Source organism: Taeniopygia guttata, chromosome 2, assembly GCF_048771995.1.
Source record: "Taeniopygia guttata chromosome 2, bTaeGut7.mat, whole genome shotgun sequence".
Lineage (NCBI taxonomy): Eukaryota > Metazoa > Chordata > Aves > Passeriformes > Estrildidae > Taeniopygia > Taeniopygia guttata.
Genome location: NC_133026.1, coordinates 40,736,906 through 40,759,103, shown reverse-complemented (window position 1 = coordinate 40,759,103; position 22,198 = coordinate 40,736,906). Strand labels below are relative to the sequence as shown.

The window sequence follows — 22,198 nt, the reverse complement described above, 5'->3', positions numbered from 1 at the left end:
TTTTAAGCACAGTATGGGTGTGCCACACTGCCCTTCCTGACAGGAAGATGCCTCTTTGCTGGTTAACCTGGGTCACTTCACAGAGCTTAAGAGCCTTTGAGTCTCTTTTCCCATGGCACACACCGACACCTGCGTCTAGTGTCAGCGAGCAACAGACCAAATTTACACATTTCACAAGCAAAGCATCAAGGTGCTCCCAGACTTTTCTAAAATAAAACTCCTGAGCTAGATTTTCACTGTACTTGCAAGTAAAGAGGCTTATGAAAAACAGAAAAAACTTAAAACTACAGGATATGTAGAGATTGCTGAGTGAATGCCTGGGGAGATAAAACGATCCTGTTGGACCAAAAGGGTCCTGGTGATCCTCATGATACTGCACACAATCAAGATCTCACCACAAGAACATTTTGAATGATGGCTTAGTCCTGATAAAACTGAAAATATTTTGACACTTTATAAAAAAGACATATGTCAAAGTAGTAATTAATTGTCACTCTTAGAGAGATATTAATTTATTTCTTGCCTTAGAAATAAAAGAATATTTAAAAAACTGCAGACCTGAAATTCTCCACTGGGTTCAATTGCTTTACCCAATGATCAGTGACAGTATACTCAAGCAACTGAATGACCAAATAACCTTTGCAGCCTGAACACCCTGGGTGTTCATTGTTATAAATAATGTCTGATTCTAAAATAACTTTCATAACTTCAAAAGATTTTTTCTTGAATTAAAATTATATTAGTCTCAGTGGCTCATTCAAAATGGTTTCTAAAACACTCACACATCTGACATGCAGGAATTTATATGAAAAAAAAAAAAAAGGCAGTTGTCCACATGAAACACTGGTGGATTATGAACCAGTGACGTTTTTATCTACAGATGATAATGTTTTACCAGCTGAAAAGTATGACAACAGAGAAGAATTAGTTATTTGGAGGTTAGAACAGGGAAACAAAAGCAGAGAATTCTGTAATTGCAATTACAAACAACCTCTCTATTCTTCAGGGTTTGGCCTCTTCCTCCACAAAACAGGAATATCACAAATTCTACAAAATTACTGCTTGTGAAGGGAAATTAAGCTAAATAAACTACTACTATTGATTTTTTTTTTTAACTGCTGGGAATGTTAGGATTTTTTTCTTAATGCTTCAACTAGCTGTACCCTAACAAATATTTAACAAATAAGCCCATTCATATCTATGTCAATACATTCTTCCCTTCAGCTGGAGAACACAGGTGGGAGTATGCATGGAATTTGATAAAAATATCATAAATCTCTCTGATCAGAGAGTGACTGTCAAAGGGTTCAGGGCTGAACTTCCTGCCTCTTTTCAAATTGTTGTTAACCTAGCTGAAAAGAGAGCTAATTTCAAGGATATGTTTTTCTAGTTTATGAAATAAAATCATGTAGGTAAATAATATGATGATGTTAATTTCACTGCTCAGTTTGAGAAAAAATTGCAATTCCTCGTATCAGCAAATGGTAGCTGAGAAATAAAAAAGAGTGTTACTCAGAATTTCACCCTTAAATCCCATCTGCTTACACACTTATTTAAGGCTTTCTCCCTGTCTGGCATTTTTATTCAGACAATGCCATGGAAGGCAGCCAGCCCGCAGAAAGAACCCCAGAAGAAGTAACAGCTCTATTATTCAAAATACGTTGGAATCTTCAATGATTATTTTAACAAAAGACAAGTCAGTAAAGGGAAACTTTACTGGTTCCACTTCATGACAGTGAGAGATTAAAAAGACATCCACTAACATTTGCCAAATAGAGATGGAAACTATTAGGAAAAACAACTTCCCATTCAAATAGATATTGCAAACAAGAAGGCATAAAAAGAAAAGGAAAACTAAAGAAGAACTTGACAATATAGCATTATATGCTTCAGACAAAATATGACTGAGTGGATTGCTTTTCAAAAAGTTTCACTACAGAAAGAGAAAATAGAAGATGACATTCAAAATAATTTAAAAAAAGACATAAGAAAACATGCATTTCTTACCCATTCTGTATAGCAGCTGTTGGATCATAAGTCAAAGCCATGCCAGCCTGCACATAGTTAGGGAAGAAAAACAGATTTTTACTATTACTGAAGGAAAAGAGGAAAAAAATACATGAAACATATTCAAAGCCAACATAAATAAAAACTGTATGCAACTTAAATAGAAATCTAAATTCTCAAGGGAAGCTCAGATGGCCAAAAGCAGCATGGACAGACTGGGTACCTCCCCAGCCCAAGAGATCACTGAGAAACAGATCTGCTCAGTCTTTTGGTTGCCATCTTTCCATAACATTTAGGGCAAATGGTGTTTTTGTTGCATCAGTATCAATTAATAACTCCACTGAGATTAATGCCTTTACAGGTGATTACTCACTATAACAAGACAGGCGAAAATCCTGCTATTGCCTGTGGGATGAGTAGTTGGTAAATATTCCAAAGGCAGCTTCATGAGAGCTTCACAGGAAGGAGTCTCACCTTTCCTACAAAGGTCATACCTTGTATGACCCCTGCCTATTGTTTCCCTGGGGTGTAACTTGCACTTAAGATTTAATTCATTACTGTGAGACAAGAAAAAAAAAAATGGGCTGTGAAGCAGAAAAGCTTGAGCTTTCAAATAAGGCTTTTAAAATACTTCAGAGGTCTGGACAGCAAAAGAATTTGTTAATGTGTTACACAGAGCTTTTCAACTGCCATTTACCACCAGGCAGACCATGACCTGCGCAAAAGCATGATATGGCAGTGTCAAAACATTGTCCAGCTAACGACTGTCATCACTGCCACCGCTAGCAGACATATCCACAGGAAAGGCAGTGAGAGAGCAAGGCTGCAGACAGAATTAAGCACTCTACCTTATCCTCCAAGATAGCAGTCAGGGTCATGCAGGAAAGACCTTCCTTCCCTTCAGCATTTACTTAAAGACATGGAACTGACAATGTCTCCTCCCACATACTGCATTTGCTTTGACTTTTTCCTTTCCTTATTGATTTTTATCCATCCCTTTGTGAAATGCTTTCCAATGTAAGATACCAAGAGATGAGAAGAAGTTGTCCTTTGTGTAGGGTAAGAAGCACAGCAGAGAGAAATTCTATTGCTCAAGGTGCTGCTCTTCCTGTGAGAGCAGCTAAAAAAATGCCATGGCACCATCCCACCCCAAGACACTGTATTCCTCTTCATTTTGTATACATATCCTATGCTTGTTGCCTGAGACAGGCAGTATTTTCTTCAAGGACAGATGCTTTACCAACCACATGGTGCGGTCTGTGCTCCTGCTGCGAGCTTTTCATGCCCCTAAAGCCATCTACCAAAGTACTTGTGAATCATGGCATCTGCCCCCTTCCAGATGGCTGAGCAGACAGGTCAGGAAAGCGTTTGGGCTTGGCTGGTTCCCAGGCAGGCAGGTGAGCAGCCAGGGTAAATGTGCTGGTGACGAGCAGGCGGGGAGCAGGCAGCGCTCCTGGAAGAGCTGGGTTAGCCTGGCAGCTGCAAACTGGTCTAAGAGGAGGTGGTCCAGATTTCCAGAGGCCAAAAATAATTTCTGATGTGAAAGGCCAGGATTCATGCTACTTTATGCAGCCAAAAAAAGGTTCATGTCCTTATTAAATTTGTATATTTCTCTCATTATTCTTTTAAGCAGATGCTAGGGCAAATGTTTTGCTTTATGAAAATGCCTCTGTTTTAATAAAATATGTAGTCTCTCCTAAGCAAAGGATAATTCAGGAGACAAGTCCAAGTACATGCGGCTATTTTTGAAAGAAGTATTGATTTTACACAAAGACAAATAAAATGGCTATTTCTGCAAGCTTTAAATGTCATAAAACTGAATTTAGGGTGACCTAAACAACGAATAATTTTGATGTAAAAGATAAATTACCTTAGAAAATAATAATCCCTTACTTAACTTGATTTTATATTCTTCTGTCTTATGTATGCTCAGCACATTATACTGTTTAGTAAGGTTGCATTAATTACTAATGAAAAGTAGAAATTTCCAAACAAATGAGAAAAGAAAACTTTTGGGCTGCAATACATTTTTGAGGAAATATATTGTCTTGTTTTCCTTTCTCTTTTCAAGATGTATAAAATTTGTTATTGCTCTTTTTCTATTCCTGCACCAGTGAAGACAACTTAAATATTACATACAAACCCTGGAGGGATAGAAAAATTAATTCTAACTTTTTTTTTTTAACACTCTTTAAAATTACTTAAGATGTTCCCTTTAGATTGAGATGTTTACATTTTACCTCTCATCACACATCTACTCAGACTAATGAAAAAACTGTTATAATTTTTTGGGAAAGGTCATATCCAATCTTTCTAAATTAAGGAGTTTCTAGATCTAGTTGTCCTAAAAGCTGCTGGATCAAGGCTCACTATATCCTGGAGCCTGCATTAGTAACTGGGAGATAAAATGGCAACAAGGTAGGTGGGTCTGGAGGAAAAGTGAAAATAAGCTGCTGGTTTTATTTTAAAATAAGAATGAAGGTGCAGGAATGAAAACCTACAGCAGCTCCTTCACTTGCTGTCCACGTGAGACCTGCAAACACATTTGTGCCTCTTTTATTTACTTTTCTCACAGATATTTGAGCACATGGTCATGGCATGGACACGCAGCTTGCCCTCCAAGCCCATCACACCCAGACCTGTGTTTGGGTCCATGCAGACAAACTGCACAAACTCAGTTCTCTATATTGGTATTAAGAACAGGGGACGCAGCTGTGATCCTGAAGAGTACAAAAATATGATAGGCTAGTCACTCATCTCCTCTTTATCCACGTCCCATATCCATACTGCATGGAGACAGATTACCAGAATCTGTTCGAGTACTTCAGCAGTGACCACTATAAATATCACCATCACATTTACCAGTAAATGAAAACTCTCACATTAGACAAATAGGATGCAGCGTGTGGCAATATGTGCATATGGTAACCACCTACGGCTGGCCCAGTAATATTGCTAATATCCCCCGCTGCTGCATAGCCTTAAACAGCTGCTATTTCAAATAGCTGCTAACACAGGACTATTTACTTCTTTCCCATCAAGTTGTATAATTTCTCTCCACAAAATTTTGCTGGCTGGAAGCCCAGGAGTGGCAACACTTAGCCTGGACCGGTCAAAGATTTATAGTCTGAAGCATCCTCATTCATCAGGAATAAAAAACTGATGAGCAATAATAACTTACTGGAAAATTGTCTGAACTTTCCTCCATAGCAGACAAACAGGAATTCCAAAAATACCAAATGCAGAATATTAGGGTTGGCCTCAGACTTCTGTGTGAGAGTGGTCTAGCTCATTCTGTTAAAATCAGAATTGAATATAGCATCATAATGCTAATACAGGCTGAACTATATATACCAAGCACTGGCTGATGCCTCTATAGCAGCCCTCTGCTGTGCTGAGACTGTTTTCTTCTGGGCCTTTTCACCCACTGGTTTGCTCATATCTCAGTAGAAGGAGAGGGTCTTACTCTTTCTTCTCATAGTGACACTGCCTGATAAAATGGCATCTTGAGGGAGAGGCACTGATGATGGAATGCTACTTTAGGAAAGTATTTGTGAGATAAATCATCTATTAAACAACAACTAAACCACATAATTTTCATACTACTCAGCCAAATAATGGCCTTAGACTCAGCTACTGAATGAAAACACACGAATAGAAATAAAGCTCATTATTAATGGCTACTGGTCTGTTCAGAAAGTCAGGTGGCACAGAAATTAACCCAGCTTGTTAAAAATATTGATATTTTTAAAAAAGATTACTTAAACCACATGAGTTTACTTATTATTATTAACAGTGTCTGAACTTAAAGGACATGAGGAAAGAAAGTTTTTGTTATTTTTTGCTACAGTATTCTAACTATTGACATCAGTGAAAGAGATTCTAAGAACAAGATATTCAGTCTGCACCTGTCTTTAAATTTAAGCTCTTTCATTCAAAAAAGTAGTAAATATAAAAAAGCATCTGGAAAATGAGGGTTTGAAGGCCTTTTGTCCAAAACTTTACTGTGAAAATTTTTCCATGGGCAAAGACAAGATGTTCAGTTTCTGGTTTGATTTTTTCCCCCTCTTTTTTATGATTTGAACATAAGTCATCTGATCTTCAATATCATGTGAAATGAAGCGGGTTTATTATTTCTCTACCCAATCCCTGTGATGTCTCACAAGAAAAAACTTATCAGTACAGTACCTGTCTTTGAGTAAACATAAATACCTATAAATGACCAATTACTTCTGTGCATCTTCAGTGTTTCTGGGGAGCTGCTTTCATGAACAACTTCATATAATAAAAAACTTCATATCATATCTCCATATCTACTCTCTGTGTACATGTCTTTCCGACACTGTGCAAAAATTCACCACAATATAAACCTGCTACAAGATGTGCTTCGCCTCCTCCTCTGAGATGAGACTTCCACATCATCTCCTCAGACCTGCCCTGGCCACCACCTGCCAAGTGCTGGAGCACCTCTGCAAGGGGAAGCTGCTGCCACTGCAGGATCTTGGGCTGTGCCGGAGGCCACAGTCCACTGGAAAAAAATGGAGAGGCCTGGAAATTAAAAAGGGGTGAAATCCATGGATGTGGTGGGTTTTCCAAGAAGGCCCCCTGGATTTCTCCTCCTTAAGGTGAGATTTGGAAAGGTAAGGTTGTACATTTGCACTTAAGTGATTTCAGTGGTGTACTGACGTGGGAGTTAGACTAAAAGATAAGACTGTCCTCCAGATCACCACTAACTCAGAGCTTCACCCTTTCATGCTGGAGGACTGCCATTCCAGGACACGCTCTTGGCTACTACAGTGGAATCAACTGAAATTTCAACACTCAGATTCCTGTACGTGTTTTGCTTCCATCACTAACATCTGCCAGGCATCACAACACAAGGATCTCTTGTGGCCTGACAGAAGATAACCTTATTGAAATGCTTTGAAGAAAGAAGAGAGTAGGGAAAAGAAATCATCAACGCAGATGAGATTAATGCAAAATACTGATGTAATAAAATAAGATCAGTCACCAGTAAAGTTAACTTGGCAGAATTCCTTTCTTTGATTATTTAAACAGTTCTGACAGAAATATTCAACATTAGTAGAAAGATTTCTGAATTTAATAGTGAAAAACTGCCCCCCCTGCCCTTCCCCTCTTTCAGTTTTAGAGAAGGAGAAATCTAGAATATAAATGTGACATCTTGTAGATGTCTAGATGCATATAAAAGGAATGGAGCATTTCCCAGCAATGTGTGCTTCTTAAGCAGCTGCAGATTCTGAGGGGAAAAGTGTTGTGTCTATTGATGTCAAACTTGGGAAGTGATTCATGAACCTCAGAGCATCAGAGACTGCACTGATAAACAAAATAACAAGTTCAGATACCCAGATGAATGACAAGAAATCCTTTTGTCCTACAGAACTGGAATGGAAGTCTGACATACACAGCTTCTGTTCTTGGGAGTGAGTCACTTTCTTTCCACTTCAACTCATCTTACTAGTTAAAACACAAGTGCTGAAGACTACAAAAATTGAAAAAAAAAACCAAGAAAACCAAGAAAACCAAAAGAGAACATATATAATATAACATAATTATTATGTTTCCACAGCCAGTCTATACATTCAACCATGTCATCTTCAGGTCTATGAATGATCCACTTTTGGGGATCTGACATCCCCATTTTGCCATGAGTGTGTTCCAGTGCTATATCAGCTGTATATTACACTCACAACTGCACACTAGATGTGCTTGCTGCAGTAAGTTGGGAAGACTTCTAGGGGCTGGCAGCACTCCTGATATCTGTTGGAGATACAGCAGAAAAAGGTATGTCCTTTCCCTGTCTCCAACATTTGTTTATTCTGCCTAAGAAAGCACTGTTAGAGCAGCAGAATTTGGAGGAAAACCCAACTGCAGTAAAACCTCCAGGGCAAATGGCATGACATTTTTCACCAGAGAAAGAAATTCAAAGCTAAAATGAAAACAAAGAAAACTGTTCTCTAAGGAGAGGTACACTGCTGATTCTATTTTAACTGAACCATGGCCCCTTTAAAATCCTGATTGCATTGACAGTGATTTCACGTAGGCTATTGGTTTAAAATATTTCTGTGTAATTTATAAGGTCAAAATCCAAACTGGTCTTTGGTATTTGTGCCACTGAGGCATCTTTTCAAAATGCTGCCCACAGCAACAGCACCTTGTGTCATTATTCTAGATCTTTTCACCTACTGGTCAGTTACCTTTTGCCCTTCTCTTTCTCCCTCTGGAGAGAGGGCTTCTTTTCAGGTTCAATGCCTCTCTTTGTTAAACTGAGATTTTGTTGAAAATCAGCATGCAAATTGCCAGTGTTTAATTTACAGGCATGTTAAATATATATAGTAAATGTCTTTGTGGGTGGTTTACATATGAGGACACTAGTGCTTATCTCAACAGATTGGGGAATTGCCTCTCACATCAAAGAAAAGTTACTTGTCTATAGGTATAAGAAAAGTTACTTGTCTAGGCACTCAGGATTATGGAACACAGCTAAGTAGTACCTATCTCCTTGGAAGCATAAAATAATATCCATGACTGAGTTATAAATAGGCCTGGGACAGAACTACTAATAATTTCTAAATGCATCTGCTAGTAAAGAAGAGACCATTGGCACCAGGATCAATTGCTTCAGCCCTTCACTGGTACTGATTTAACAAAAAATTTGGGAAGAGTCTCAAATTACCTACTGCATGTTTTTCTCTCTAAATTTCTGTTTGAATCAGACAAAGTTGTAATGAATAGTGGATAAAAAGAGAAACTATTACAAAAGCAACATTCCCAAACTATCAGGCAATTTAATTTTTTTTAAGAAAGAATTAAAAACATGTTTAATTCTTTGGATATTCCATGAACTGAGCTTGAAAGAAAATAAAGGAGAAAAGAGTAAGGAAGAAGAGCAGAAAGGGAAGGAAAGGAACGTAACCTATTAGACCTTTAGAAATAAAAAATGTAACTTAGATTATGGAAGCAAAAAAGCAATCAGTGGAAGAATTATTAGTAACAATTATTGAATATCATTATAGACATCAGACCAAATTCAACGCATTCAGTGCTGCATCTCACTGTTGTGATACATGCAACAATACTGTAAGAGTAGTACTCTGTTACAAGACAATGCAACTATTTAAATAGCACAAATTTTACAGAAACTTGCAAATGAAATATCAAAGAGTTCAAAATACTGTGACCATCAAAAAAACCTTAATCACATCGGGCTGACCAGATGTAGAAAAGCTACAATTTCTAAAACACAGTAATAAACTTTAGGCAGATTTCTCCCTGTCTACCATGTAATTTTCAAATAAACCTGCTCTTAAATACATGTATCAAAAGACTTTATTTCTGAATAACCAAAACAAGGTTTCATTAAATGTACAATAGAAGATTAAGTCGCAAAATTTATGTTGCAGTTTTTAATCCAATCTGATCTCATTCTGTGACTAAACTTGATTCCCTGGGTGCATTTTTCACTAAAATATTTTTGGAGATTTATGTCACCCACCTCTAGATTGTCAATTGCAATTTAAAGGTAAATTGAATCAAGTATTTTACAGACAGAATTTGAATATGATTATCCTCTATCGCCATCTCAATATAATTTTGTCAGGTTAAGTTTCAAAAGAGAGTGCTTAATTAAACCAGTGTGAGGAGAAGCTAGTCCAAAAAGAAATTACTGAACTTTGTGCAGAAATTATGTCAGTTGCTGGGTTAGAATTTCACTGCAAATATTTCCAACACTTGCTGGTATCACTGTACCTTTATTGCACCTGTCTATTAGATGCCTAATTTGATGGCCTTATATAAAGCCATCACTAATATTAACTCTCAGGTCTGTAGTCCAGAACTGGTCAACCATCACAAACAGCCAGTTAAATGTCTCAGTAAATCGGCTGAACATTTCCTGAGACTTCAAACAAGAGCGTAAGGGTAAGGACTAGAAAACACTATTCAGGATCTGCCATTCTTCCTCGCTTACTACTGGCCAAGTAACCAAGCAGCAAACCCACCCATCCCACCCAGACCTCCAAAAATCCCTAGAGAAATTCAGTGTATTTCTAAATATTTGACTTTAAAAGGGCAGGCAATTTAACAGCCAATTATGTATGGTTATGAAGCAATTTACAAAGATGTAAGATAAGAATAAGATTTTCTACTGCGTTCTGCAGTATGACCTGACAACTTCACAAAAAACCAGAAGAAATCCCGTCTTATAAAATTCCACATAAGCTCTTCATAAAAGAGAGCCAAACCTCTGAGAACAGCATGACCAGAGACACACCACTACAGCAAAACTGCTCCTCCCAACTAAATCTCCTGCCATTCCGTCCCTACAGCAGAGTACTGGGCAGAGCTGTCTGCCTCTACTTTGCAAGCTCAAGTCTGAGGCCAGGGACAGGACTGCTGCCATCATTTCTCTGGGAACTGCCCTTCCAAGAAATACTCCTTCTGCACGCTCAGTGCTAATGCTGGTTTAACCTCAGATGTCTTAGAAATGCCCTTCACAAAAGTGTTCAAGAATGCAAAGGCTTATCTGAACAATAGCCAAAATACATCTTGGTCTACATACCACAGGATTTGGCCAGGGTGGGAACACTAATGGAGTAATCTCTTGGATGGTGTTTCAATACTTTTCTTTGGAGAAGAAACCAAGAAAGGGCAGAGGTGTAGGGAATATTTCCAGATGCCATTTGTCATCAGAACTATGACATTTGTCATATATCATCACACTTGTCACCTTTCAGTACTCACCGCCTGTTCTTTTAAAAGGAAATTAAAAGAAATTAAAGCTTACAGTAGTAACTGTAGGAGGGTTAGTCAAGTGCTGCTACCTAAATAACAACTGAATGGTAGATCATTTTTAGAATAAGATTGATAAAGGACAAAGAATTTGAAAAACCTTATTGCATGTGAAATATAAGAGTAATTATACAGAAAGATTTTACATTGGAAATAAGAAAATTAACAGTGGGGAAGAAATTCAATAAATTAGGGACCCTAAAAGAGAACATGCATTCTTGTCTTTGATGCTCTGGGTAGTAAATATCCAATGTGCAGCAAGGTATTAACCAGATGTTAGTAAACAGAGAAAATGTGAGAAAATCTAGCCTGAAATATTTCTGAGTTTTGATCTTTACCATCTTTTCATGTTTTCACATTATACTATGACAACAGCTCTGTAGTTGACTGTGAGAAACAGCAAGGAATGATGTCTTCTAGCGATGAAAATCAGTTTTTAAGTGTTGATACTACAAACACACCAGCCACACCCTGCCTCTGGGTCACCAGGATATCACTGGGCTTAATAGGCACCACTCCACTAGCAACAAATGAACTACACAAGGTGCAATAGGCTGATGCCCTGAGGCCACAGGCATAATGGTGACTTGCTGGCTTTAAATTTATACTCTCTTTTATTATTGATTTGAACTGAAGGAAGTATAAAACAGCAGAGATAATAGCTATGATGGTATTTACTTTTTAAAAAGGATTTAGAGGTCTTTAAAATATGGATTGTTGATCTAATTGTTGTCTCCTATACATAAATCTTTGTTTTCCGAGCTATGTATAGGTTGACCAGAGTCTACTGCTTGAAGCACTTCTTGGGCACTTGTTCCTCAGTAGATCCCTAATATGACAAACCATAATGGTCCTGAGAAGATAACTCCATTTTTTGAGACATATGGTGTAAAATACCCTTTGGAGACTCCTGCAATGTCCCGTTTTGGGATTTTCAGCCCACAGAGCTAAAAATGGAGCCTTTGCAGTTGGAACAGTGTAGAACAGCCATGGGATGGCAAGAGTAATTTCTACACTTTCAAAAGGCCTTTCATTTTGTTTTGGGAGCTCACCAATAGTGCTAGAGTATATATGTCATAAACTAATGGTCTGAAAAGTATTAGCTAGAAAAATCAAGTAGTTACCAAAAAGCAGAAATAGTACAGAAACATGTAACTCAGAAACACCAAACAATTTTCTTTTTTTTTTCATTTTGCCTTGTAAAATTGAAGTAAACACAGCAACAGTCACCCCATCCCCCCAAAAAGAGACACCTTTCCCCCACTCCCCCCACAACTTGTAGTCTAGAGAAACACAGTTGAGACCAATACTTTTTTCCTTTAAGGCTCAGTCATAAACACAAAAAGTAGCTGTTTAGGATAGAAATACTTGCAATTCCTTCAGCCTTCATAGCTAACACCATGTATAAGAAGAAACTATGAGCAGATCTACCTTATTTGTTCAAGTCTTTTTTTGGTAATAAAATTCAAAAACAGTAAACAAACTCTTGAAGAATCAAAAAATGCCTTTCTTATTTCACTTTCATATGGAGTCACTTCACATAAAAGAACACAGAAAAGTAAAAGACTACTTGCAGCAGAGCAGAGAGCAGCCATTACATTAGTTTATTTTAAAATACTGTATACATGATGTAGCTGAGGCTACTGTAAATTGCTTTGTCTTGAATAGAATGAAGAGCTCAGCTCAGATAAGCTTTCAGAAAACTTTTACATGGACCCTACATTTGGATGCACATCTCTCTCTTTTGAAACAGCTCTCACATTCCCTAAGGATATTTTACCACCAGAAACTAGATGGAAGAAATATTGTTGAGTTGCTTCGGTGGAACTTGATTTGGTTTGTGGAAGGCACATCTTGGGTGCTGGTGGCTCACCAGTAAGAGAATCCTCAGCTCAAGTCTGCCTGCAGAGCACTTACAGTGGGACCAGGCTGTGCACAGCTCCACACCAAGCTTGGAAATTCTCCTTTCCTGTAACTTTACACTCTGCACATTATCATAAACCTCCATCTCCCCACTGCTTACATAGCTTTTTCTGTATGAAACGATTGCATTTTGTGTGCAATTTGACTTCTTCACAGTCTGAAAGGTAGACTTCCAGGTCTGTCGCTGACTTCTGCCAAACCCCAGGAAAATAATTGCTACGTGGCACTTACCTCTCCTTCTCTGGGCCATGGCCTTCCATTCTGTGTGTATTTGCTTTGATTCTGGCGCTTCTTTTGCCCTCCATCAGCAAATTTGCACAGCAAAGGCTCAGTGGGGGCTGTGAAGACAAGAAACCCAGTCTATATTAGCATCCCCCCCAAAGAAAGTGATTATACCAGCAACAGTAGTGCTTTGTAATACTGATCTTTTGAAGTAAAATCTTGCCTTCTGCAGATATTTTTTGCCTCTTTTAGCCTTGACTCCACTGGCAGCTGTTCTTATTAACCAAGCTTCAAAAAATATATACTGGCAGCCCTTAAAAGAATTTAGCAAATATTGTTGAAAAAATAATCAGCCTACGCAGAATGTTAAGTTGCTGTAGTGGAACAGTATAGTCAGGCATTAGTTCCAGCTAAGTTAGACACGTATTCATGACCAGCATTAGTGCAAGGATAAACACTGCTTTACTAAAGCAGCTTTCAGTTTTTAATTGTAAAAACTTTGCAAGAACCTGCTTAAGGAATAAGTGTTCTCACTATTTCGGTGTTTCTCAACATCCAGTCCTTTAAAAATCTGACTGAACAGAATAAAATGGAGACTATTGCCAAGCCCAGTCCAATCAGCTTTCTTTTTCCTCTTAACTCCTTCTTTTAAGCAATTTGGCAGCTGAGAAAAACTTTTTCCTCTCCAAGTGAGATCTGGAGTGTGTGAATACCATAGTCAGGAGGGGCCAGAGTCCCAGGAAGAAAGGATAATCAGAGAGCTGCACTCCCCAAAAGGCAGCCCACAATAGGGTCTCCTAGAGGAAAAAATTAACACACATCAAACGGGCACACAGGAAGGGAACTTGGTGTCTTGGGATCTCTTTCCCATCTACCCAGCTTTTCACAGCCTCCTAAAGATTTTTTTAAACAAAACTTTAATTACTCTGCTAGTGGGAGCTTGTCTCTCCTGTTTCATCCTTAAAAGGGAAAACAAATTCTACCCACTTAGGTGTATGTTAGGGTTGTGCTTTATTGCCTATATCAGCAGAGAAGTAAACCAGTATTTTCCTGTTTGAGAGAAAACTAAAAATTATGTGTCACATCTGAGTAATTTCAGGAATCTTTGAGTTCCTAGGCATGGTAAGTCTGTAATTAATTAACCAAGAGTTTTTATGGAAAAACTAATAAATGTGGTTTTTCCCTTCCCATTTCCTGTTTCTAGGAGGCTAGAAATGTTGAGAGAATACACCTGCAGAGACATGAAGAAATTTTTTGGTGGGGGGTGCTAATCAAGTTGTTGACTTATTTATTTGTAATAAAAAAATATGATTTGGATAAGAGACAAGTTCATGTGGTATTAAAACAAGTTAACCCCCACCAACCTCCTGATTATAGCCAATTCAAAATGGGTCAGAAAGGATAGATTAAAACTGTGATTGCTTAAAAACTGCAAACAAGAAACAATGCATGGAGAGAATCTCACATCAAAACCACAATTTCGCATTGGGACAGCATCACTTTGGCTACTTCTGAAGCTATAACAGCTTTGTTTTTTCATTACCATTTTACCAGGCTAGTAATTTCCAAGGTCACTAGAAACTGAACTGCAGGAAACAATCCATTATTTGAGGAAAGCTTGACTGTGTGACCCCAGAGGTCATTCCCCACCTCCAACTTTGATTATTGTATCAGATTTTTCTAGAAGCAATGCTCAGCCAACCATTTTAAATTTAAAATAATGAAGGTTTAAAAGCATCCAGGTGACTATGGAGATTCTTTCTGCAGATGGAGAGACTTCCCAGGGCTGATTGCCTTGAACTTTCACTGGTTTTACTCCATAGCCTGATGCTGCATGATTTCAGAGTGGTTACTTAGAGTTCACTTTGATGTGATTGTGAGGGAGGAGTGGGTGCTAAGCCAGCATTAGAGAAAGACCTATTAAACATCACATCTGAAGCTTCAAAAGCTTTTTGTTTTAAGCACTGAACAGTTACCAAGGAACATAAGATACCATCAGGAGGACCATGCAAAAATCATCTGCACAGTGGATATTTACACATGCCCTGATCATCTGCTAATGAACACATCTGGTATTAGACCATGTCCTGTGATGCGGTTTAACAAGATAGGAAATCTACACATCCTCTCTCTATATATTAGCCAACCACAAATAGGAAGCTGTTCCCATTTCTAGAATTCCAGCATTACCATCTGACAACCTCATATTTGTTAATTAGTGGCTTCCAAAGGTTCAGTGAGATCAAACAGAGCTACCAAACAACTTTACTAACCCCATCTAGAAAAAAAAAAAGTGAAAAAAGATTGTATAGACTTTTCAGGAGGTTGGAAAGAAGGTTGAAAAGGACAGTGCTCTACACAGGCAAGTTTCTGCATGGGAGATTATATTCCTCTATGATAAACTGAGGGTAATTCTGTGGATAAAATCAGTGTGTGTTGACCAACATTAAAATAAGTAAACATTTCAAAACAAAATGTTCTGACATGAGGACAGAGCCCATATAGGATGGTTTTAGGTTGATGATTTTCAGGGTTTTGTTGGGTTTTTTTTCCCCTAAACACAGGCATGCATCATCAAACAAGACATGAAGTGGTGTAGGTCCTAATGGTTTACACCTGGAAACAATTATGGTAACCAACGTGTGTGTGTGTGTGTGTGTGTGTGTGTGTGTGTGTGTGTAACCAAATTAATAATCTCTCTTCTTTCAGGACATAAAGTAGAATGTAACAGACTTGGGAGCTCAAAGATCTTGCTCTAAGTACACAGAAGAACTCAAATCTTGGTTTACTTCAGCCCTCTAGAAATTCTTTGTAAGAAAGGTCCTTTAGGCTTTCCAAGATCAGATGCACCCCAAATATTAATACCATCATTCTTACTGGTAAAATACAGAGCAACAGAAGATACTCAAAAGACCACATCACATTCCACTATGCAAGCATAATTATTTCTAAGTAGAATTCTTTTTTAATGGTTTCATTACATTTCCAATGTGCTTTACATTATAAATTTACTTCAACCAAGAAAAGGATCACAATTAGGTACCATGGTTATAAATTCAAAAAAGAAAATATTTAGGAACTAGTCAAACAATATAATGAACAATACTTATGGGTTGCAGAAGTGGTATATTTCACCCCAAATACTTCAGAAGCGGAGGAAAGATAAAAGGGAATATTTTAAACTTTTCAATTTCTTTCCTTTTCCATTCCATGTAGACAGTCTTCAATTTATGGACTGCATTTTTTACTTTTCTCTTTTTCCTCTGTATGAAAATATGGACTGAAAATAAAATGCCTGTGTCTCTGCCCCTTCTCTCACCTTTTGTACTTCTGACTTAATAGAAAATGTAATTTGGATATCTGTAGATGTTCACATTTTGAAGTGATAAGCAGATCTTTTTATATGGTTCTTAACATCCTCTAAGTTTTAAGCCTATGTGGTATTTTGAAGCATATCTGGAAAATCTACTATTGCTATTTTCCTGTAAAAAAAAGTGAAAATTGATTCACTTGAAACAAATTTCAGGCTATTCCATCCTGATAAACTCTTCAAGATAGAAGGCAGTGCTCTTTCACTGATTTCTACCTGACAGCAACAAACACAAATATCAAGAATAAATAACTGCTTTAACCTTAACAAGGTTCATTAAGCCATAACCCATTTTTCAAGGAGAAGATTTAAATCCTTGCTGCAGTTCCCATCCAAAGCCTTCTCTAGTTAATAAGGCATAAATAGTCCTGAACTTGGCTTTGAGTCTTGAGAAGGAAGTGGGATCAAATTGATAATGCTTCTAAACAGCATTTGCCAAGATATTCAAGGCTGCCTTAGGAGAGGGCAGTAGCTGCTAGTGTTTGAATTCTGTTCCCATGGAAGTCAATGGCTAAAACCCTATCTCACTTCAGTCAGACCCTGAATTTACTCTAAGAGTTCAGTGGAGGTGAAAGAGAGAGACTGGTTTTATGTCAATCAAGCCTGTCGATATTGCTGGAGTTCCCTCAGGAGATCAGCTTCTCATGCTCTGCTACTTTAGATGGACAGATTGTGAAGACAAACAGCACAGAACTGCCAAAAGGCTGTTAGTATCACCAAAAGCAACACTGGTACTTAAATAGCACAAAAACTTCTGAAGGACGGAGAAGGGGTAACAGTGCCCCCTTCTCAAATCTGGCAGTCTCTAAGAAATGTTCCAGCTCAGGAAGGGAATTTCAATTAAATTGGAGAATTCAACAAAATAAAGCAAACTTCTAACTAATTCTGAATACATAATTTCCATATTCTTTCATTCATCGGAAGGCAGATACACTTGAGCTCCTACATGTGCAAAAATGTATATATTCATGAGCATGTGCTTCATAAAGAAAGATGAAAGATGTCATTTGCATTTGGTGAGACTTTTCATTATTTCAGGTGCTCTGAAACTTTTACTGTCTTAAGAGTTACTGAGAAAAGCTTGTTCCCCACTGTCATTTAGCATCATCTGCCCAGCAATGGCAAGAATTACATACACAAAAAGAAGTAACAGGACATTTTTATGCATTTTAGCTGCTTTTACTATGAATATTTTTGAAGACAGCATTTTTCAGCATGTCAGGAAGAGTTTAGTCTCTTCTTCTCATATTTTGAAACAATGAAAGTAACATTTTCAATAAAAACAGCCATGTGCATTGTGAACATTCATGTGGGTCTTTAGCCACCTCTATTTTGTTAATGTGAAGAAAAATAATTAGAAAGTCATTGGTACAGCAATGACTTTTACAAAGTATGTTTTGATGAGAAAGTTGGATTAATTTCTTTTTCAGCCTTGGCAAATCCTCCTCCACAATAAAAAACTGTGCACAGTAATAATTGGGTTCACAATCAGACCAAGCATTCATACTGACCAAGTTCTGATAACTATTTTAATTCCTAACTGTCTTCCAAATTTTAAGCAGTTTGGTAACATTTTCATGTGCAAACCACACAGAACATCTGATTGAAACATCCATGTAAGAACCAACCTCTTTGTTTCAGATCAAGCATTTTTAGCCTTTAAGAAAAACTTCACCTTATGGTAACATCAGAGCCATTTGTAAGGAGGCAGTATTTCACAGGGGACATGAGAGAGACAAAAGCTGTAGAGCAAGGTAGGATGGAGCAAGTTTAAGTTTTGATTTAATATCTGGGCTCAGACGCAGGACTATGGTATTTACAGGGTTTATTTATAAAATGAATGTTGCTGTTGTAAGCTTTGAAAATGTGGAAGTTCCAGAACCCCATCAATAGAGTCACTCTCTGCTCTGGTGAGTCCAGTGGCTTCTAGGAAAGCCCTGCCATGCAATACTTTTTCATCCCAAAGTCATAAATAAACAAAACATGAACTTCAAGGAAGATTATAAAACAAAACCACAACTATTCTGCTCTTGGGAAACGAAGATGAAGAATTTCAAAAGATGGTACGTGACAGAAAAGGACATGTGTTAGCAGAGCAAGGAAACCTAAATAATATGGCAAATAACCCCTTCATCCTATCCTGCATGGAGTTGTTAAAGGACTGAGTAATAGCTTTTGTCCCAGAATTCCATGATACAGGATGTGATGTCACAGGAGACACTCTCAAGGTTTACAAGAGTTAGCTTTTAACTGAGGTCGAGCCATATATATATCATATTTCATAGAACCATAGAATATCCTGATTTGGAATCATAGAATATCCTGATCCACTAGGATCATCAAAATCCATCTCCTGGTCCTATATGGAACAGCTTCAAGAGTCCCACCATGACCTTGAGAGTTGTTCAAATGCTTCTTGAGCACTGTCAGGCTTGGCGCTGGTGACCACTTCCCTGGGGAGCCCAAACATTCTTGGGGTGAAAAATCTTTTCCTAACACCCAGCCTAGTCCTCCACGGTCATCACAGAGTGTCTGCCCCTCCACATTCCTTCATGTGGAAGCTGTGGACTGTGATGAGTTCTGCCCTCAGTCTCCTTTTCTCCAGGCTGAACAGACCAAGTGATCTCAGCCACTCCTCATTTGGGTTCCCCTTCAGACCCTTCACCATCTTTACAGATTTATCCAGTATTTTAGTTAAACTTAACTACATGATATTAATTGGATTTGTGCAGATGATTGTGAAAGCAAAACAACAAGTTATCACTGCATTTTAGTTTCTATAAAACTTCACTTTTACAACATAATTATAGAAACTGGGGGCATAATTAATAGAAAAGGACAGTAAAGTAAAAAAATATAAAGCAAACATCTATTTGGATAAACAAGAGTAAGGAAGTGATCTACTTTTGATAAATTGTATCAGAGCTTAAGTAATTACCTCTTGTTCACCTCTGTCTTAACAAATGGGAAGCAATCCTTTCATCTTTTTGTATAATAATTGTTTCTAAAGAGCAAGAACATGTTAGAAAAGAAAAATAAAGCTCAGAGAAAAATAATGTGTCAAGCACAAAGGTAGGACTTCTATCCTGTGAAACAGAAATTACTTAGAGCGGTGGAACAGGTAACCATATGTGTGTGTATGTTGGAGAAACTGCATGCCAACTTGGAAGTGTGGAGCAGATCTTGTTGCAATCAACCTAAATACTCAAGCTGCTACAGGGAAAACTTCTGCTTAATCACATTGTTGCTGAAATGTCCATAAATATTTGTTAGAGGAGAACAGAAACTGGAGTAATCTTTCTATAAGAAACTGCAACATTCATTTCACAGTCTGGTGGGTTGTTTTTTTTTTTTAGGTTGTTTTTATTTTTTTTTTTTTGGTTGTTTGGGGGGTTTTTTTAACTATTTTCCTTTTTAAATTTTCAACAGAAGGGCAGACTGGGAGTGCCTGAATCAGGCCTATTAAAGTGTTCCACTCCAATCTGCTGATAAGGAGGAACTGTTGTAAAGGTTATAGAAACAGATGCTTCGATATTGTATGGAAAGTTAAATCAATCAAAATAGAAAACTGAGATACAGTACTAAAATCATGCTGAAATGTTAAAATATGATGGTTTATTTTTATTTCACCAGACTACATTTCTCATACAACTCTAGTGCTGGTCTCCGTTGGAGAGAATGAATGCATGGTGAGCAAATCCAGAATAGAATTTGGAATTTTATTACTTAATTTTATTAACTATTAAATAATTATAAAATACTCTGCACTTTAACACTGGAGTCTTCTTTTATTATAAACAAAAGGCAGAGCTCACAGAAATTAGACATTCTCACTGAACCCAAACTGAACTCAAATTTAAATTTGAGATAAGCGTAAGCAAGAGCTGACTCAGGCCCATGGGCTTTGCCACATAAATCAGCTTCCTCAAACTTGATGATACAGCAAAGTTCTGCCCTATTGGAGGTCCCCAGCATAAAGCTGAAAAATTCCAGCTGTAGTTCATTCTTTGTAACCAGTGCTGTGACAGCTCTTCACAACCTTTAACCACTGGATGAAAAGGAAGTGGAAAGAGTGATTTATTTTGCAGTTTCAAAATTTTTCCAAGAGCCTTTCCAGCAAAAGAGTAGATCCTCTTACTGAATGACTGTGCAACCAAACCAACTAAGCATGTGCATCAGTTTGCAGAAACAATTTTACACACCTATACTTAAACCCAGTGGTTTTTTTCTGTGACTTTCAAATAGGATCTGTTACAAACTCAAATCTAGGCCACATCCTTTTAATGTGCCAATTCTAATTGCAAAACATGTAGTTCAGCTGAGTTAATATCTCCTCCAAAAAACACTTTGACAGACTCCCTTGAGTTCGTGCCTCATTGGAAAAGCCATGTACAAAAGAAATGAGACGATATCATGTTTTGGAGAGGAGTATTTGTTACAAGTCATTGGAATCACTTCACATGTTATCTGTGAGATAGATAATAAATAAATATTGAACTGTTAATTTATGTTAGATAAGGAAAGCCTCTGACTTGCACAATCATCACTGTTAAAAGATGAATGCTTAAGAAGCCCACCCACCCTGTCTGAAGAATTTTTGTGTGGACTTATGTGCCCTAAATTCCCTGTTTTTCTATCATGCCAGAGTAACTAAACAAGACACTGAAGAAAGAAGAGTATATGTAGCTCCTCTGGAAACTATGCAAATAACCAATGGAATAAAGATTTATGATAATACAATGGTCCCCTATCAAGAGTTTCTTCCCATTGACAAGAGCTGACAGCTGTGAACAGTTTTTCAAAACAAACCAAACAAAACAACAAAAATTATATTTTTTATATTTTTGTATAGATTTTTGCAAATACTAATTATTGTCTGGGATTCTGACTTGTATAGTTAAAAGGGAAAAAGAAGAAAAGCAGAAGGGTTGCTTGTACCACTTTTATGCTATTGACCTACTGCATCAGATGCTCACTGGACTACATGATGGGCAGGAGCTGATCCCTCCAAATAAAATGAAAAAATAATCCCAAACTTAAAATATATTCCTGTATTTAAAAAATAATTTTAAAAAATTTTTGCGTCTTTCTTGTAAATTTCTAGACTACGTACGATTTGCCACACAGACACACACACTTCTGCTGAGTGTTACAAGGAACTAATTGAGATCAGGCAAACAATGTCCAACCCAAGATCCCAAGATCCAGTGAAATTGATGAGAACACTTTCACTGGAAGTAAATATGACAGTAGTTACACTGAAATAGATCTTATAAACTTTGCTTTATTTGGTCTTTAAACTTAAAGCTAAAATCCCTTCACATTGGCAAAATGCAAAGAGAATGAATGGCTAACCCATCACCAAAACCAGTTTTCAGGGGAAAAAAAGTTACACAGTGAGGTTCTGCTGTCTTACTATGTTGCTTGTCATCCCAGAGAAGCATTAAATCTGAAAATTCATACACTGAGGCAGTGAACTAGAGGAGAGGTCTGAGCTGTATCATATTTTTAAACCAGTAGCACAATGATTTTTGTGCATGTACTCCACACTGATGCTGACTGTAGTTGATACACCAGCTGTGTGGGGCCCCAGGACTCCAATCTGCAGGTAGAAGCTGACTGAGGAAACCTGACCCTCTAAATGTGAATCCAAAACCACTCTTTAAATCCCCTTCTGAGACTGCCCTGTGAGCTTTTAGGAAGATTGTACTTCATATACCTTTTACTCTTCTCCCATCTCACGAGTTACTTGGATGAAAATGGAGATCTTGTATTTCTTGCTGTTCAATTATTAAGGAACAGCAACAGAGGCAGCTTCATCTGAAAGGCTGAGCGATTTTTAAATGATCTCATGTACCATAATTTATA

At 37.6% G+C, this 22,198-nt stretch overlaps 1 protein-coding gene across 13 annotated transcripts in view; it reads right to left on the bottom strand.

Annotated features, from left to right (window-relative positions):
- The window catches only part of RBMS3 (RNA binding motif single stranded interacting protein 3), a 757,514-nt gene that overhangs the window by 76,111 nt on the left and 659,205 nt on the right, over positions 1-22,198 (bottom strand). For all 13 annotated transcript variants that reach the window (XM_072925744.1, XM_072925745.1, XM_072925748.1 and 10 more), the window contains 2 exons: positions 12,970-13,076; positions 2,008-2,054 (listed from right to left, as the gene is read on the bottom strand). In XM_072925744.1, coding sequence (XP_072781845.1) covers positions 2,008-2,054; positions 12,970-13,076 — 154 coding nt within the window. The remainder of the gene's footprint in view (positions 1-2,007; positions 2,055-12,969; positions 13,077-22,198) is intronic.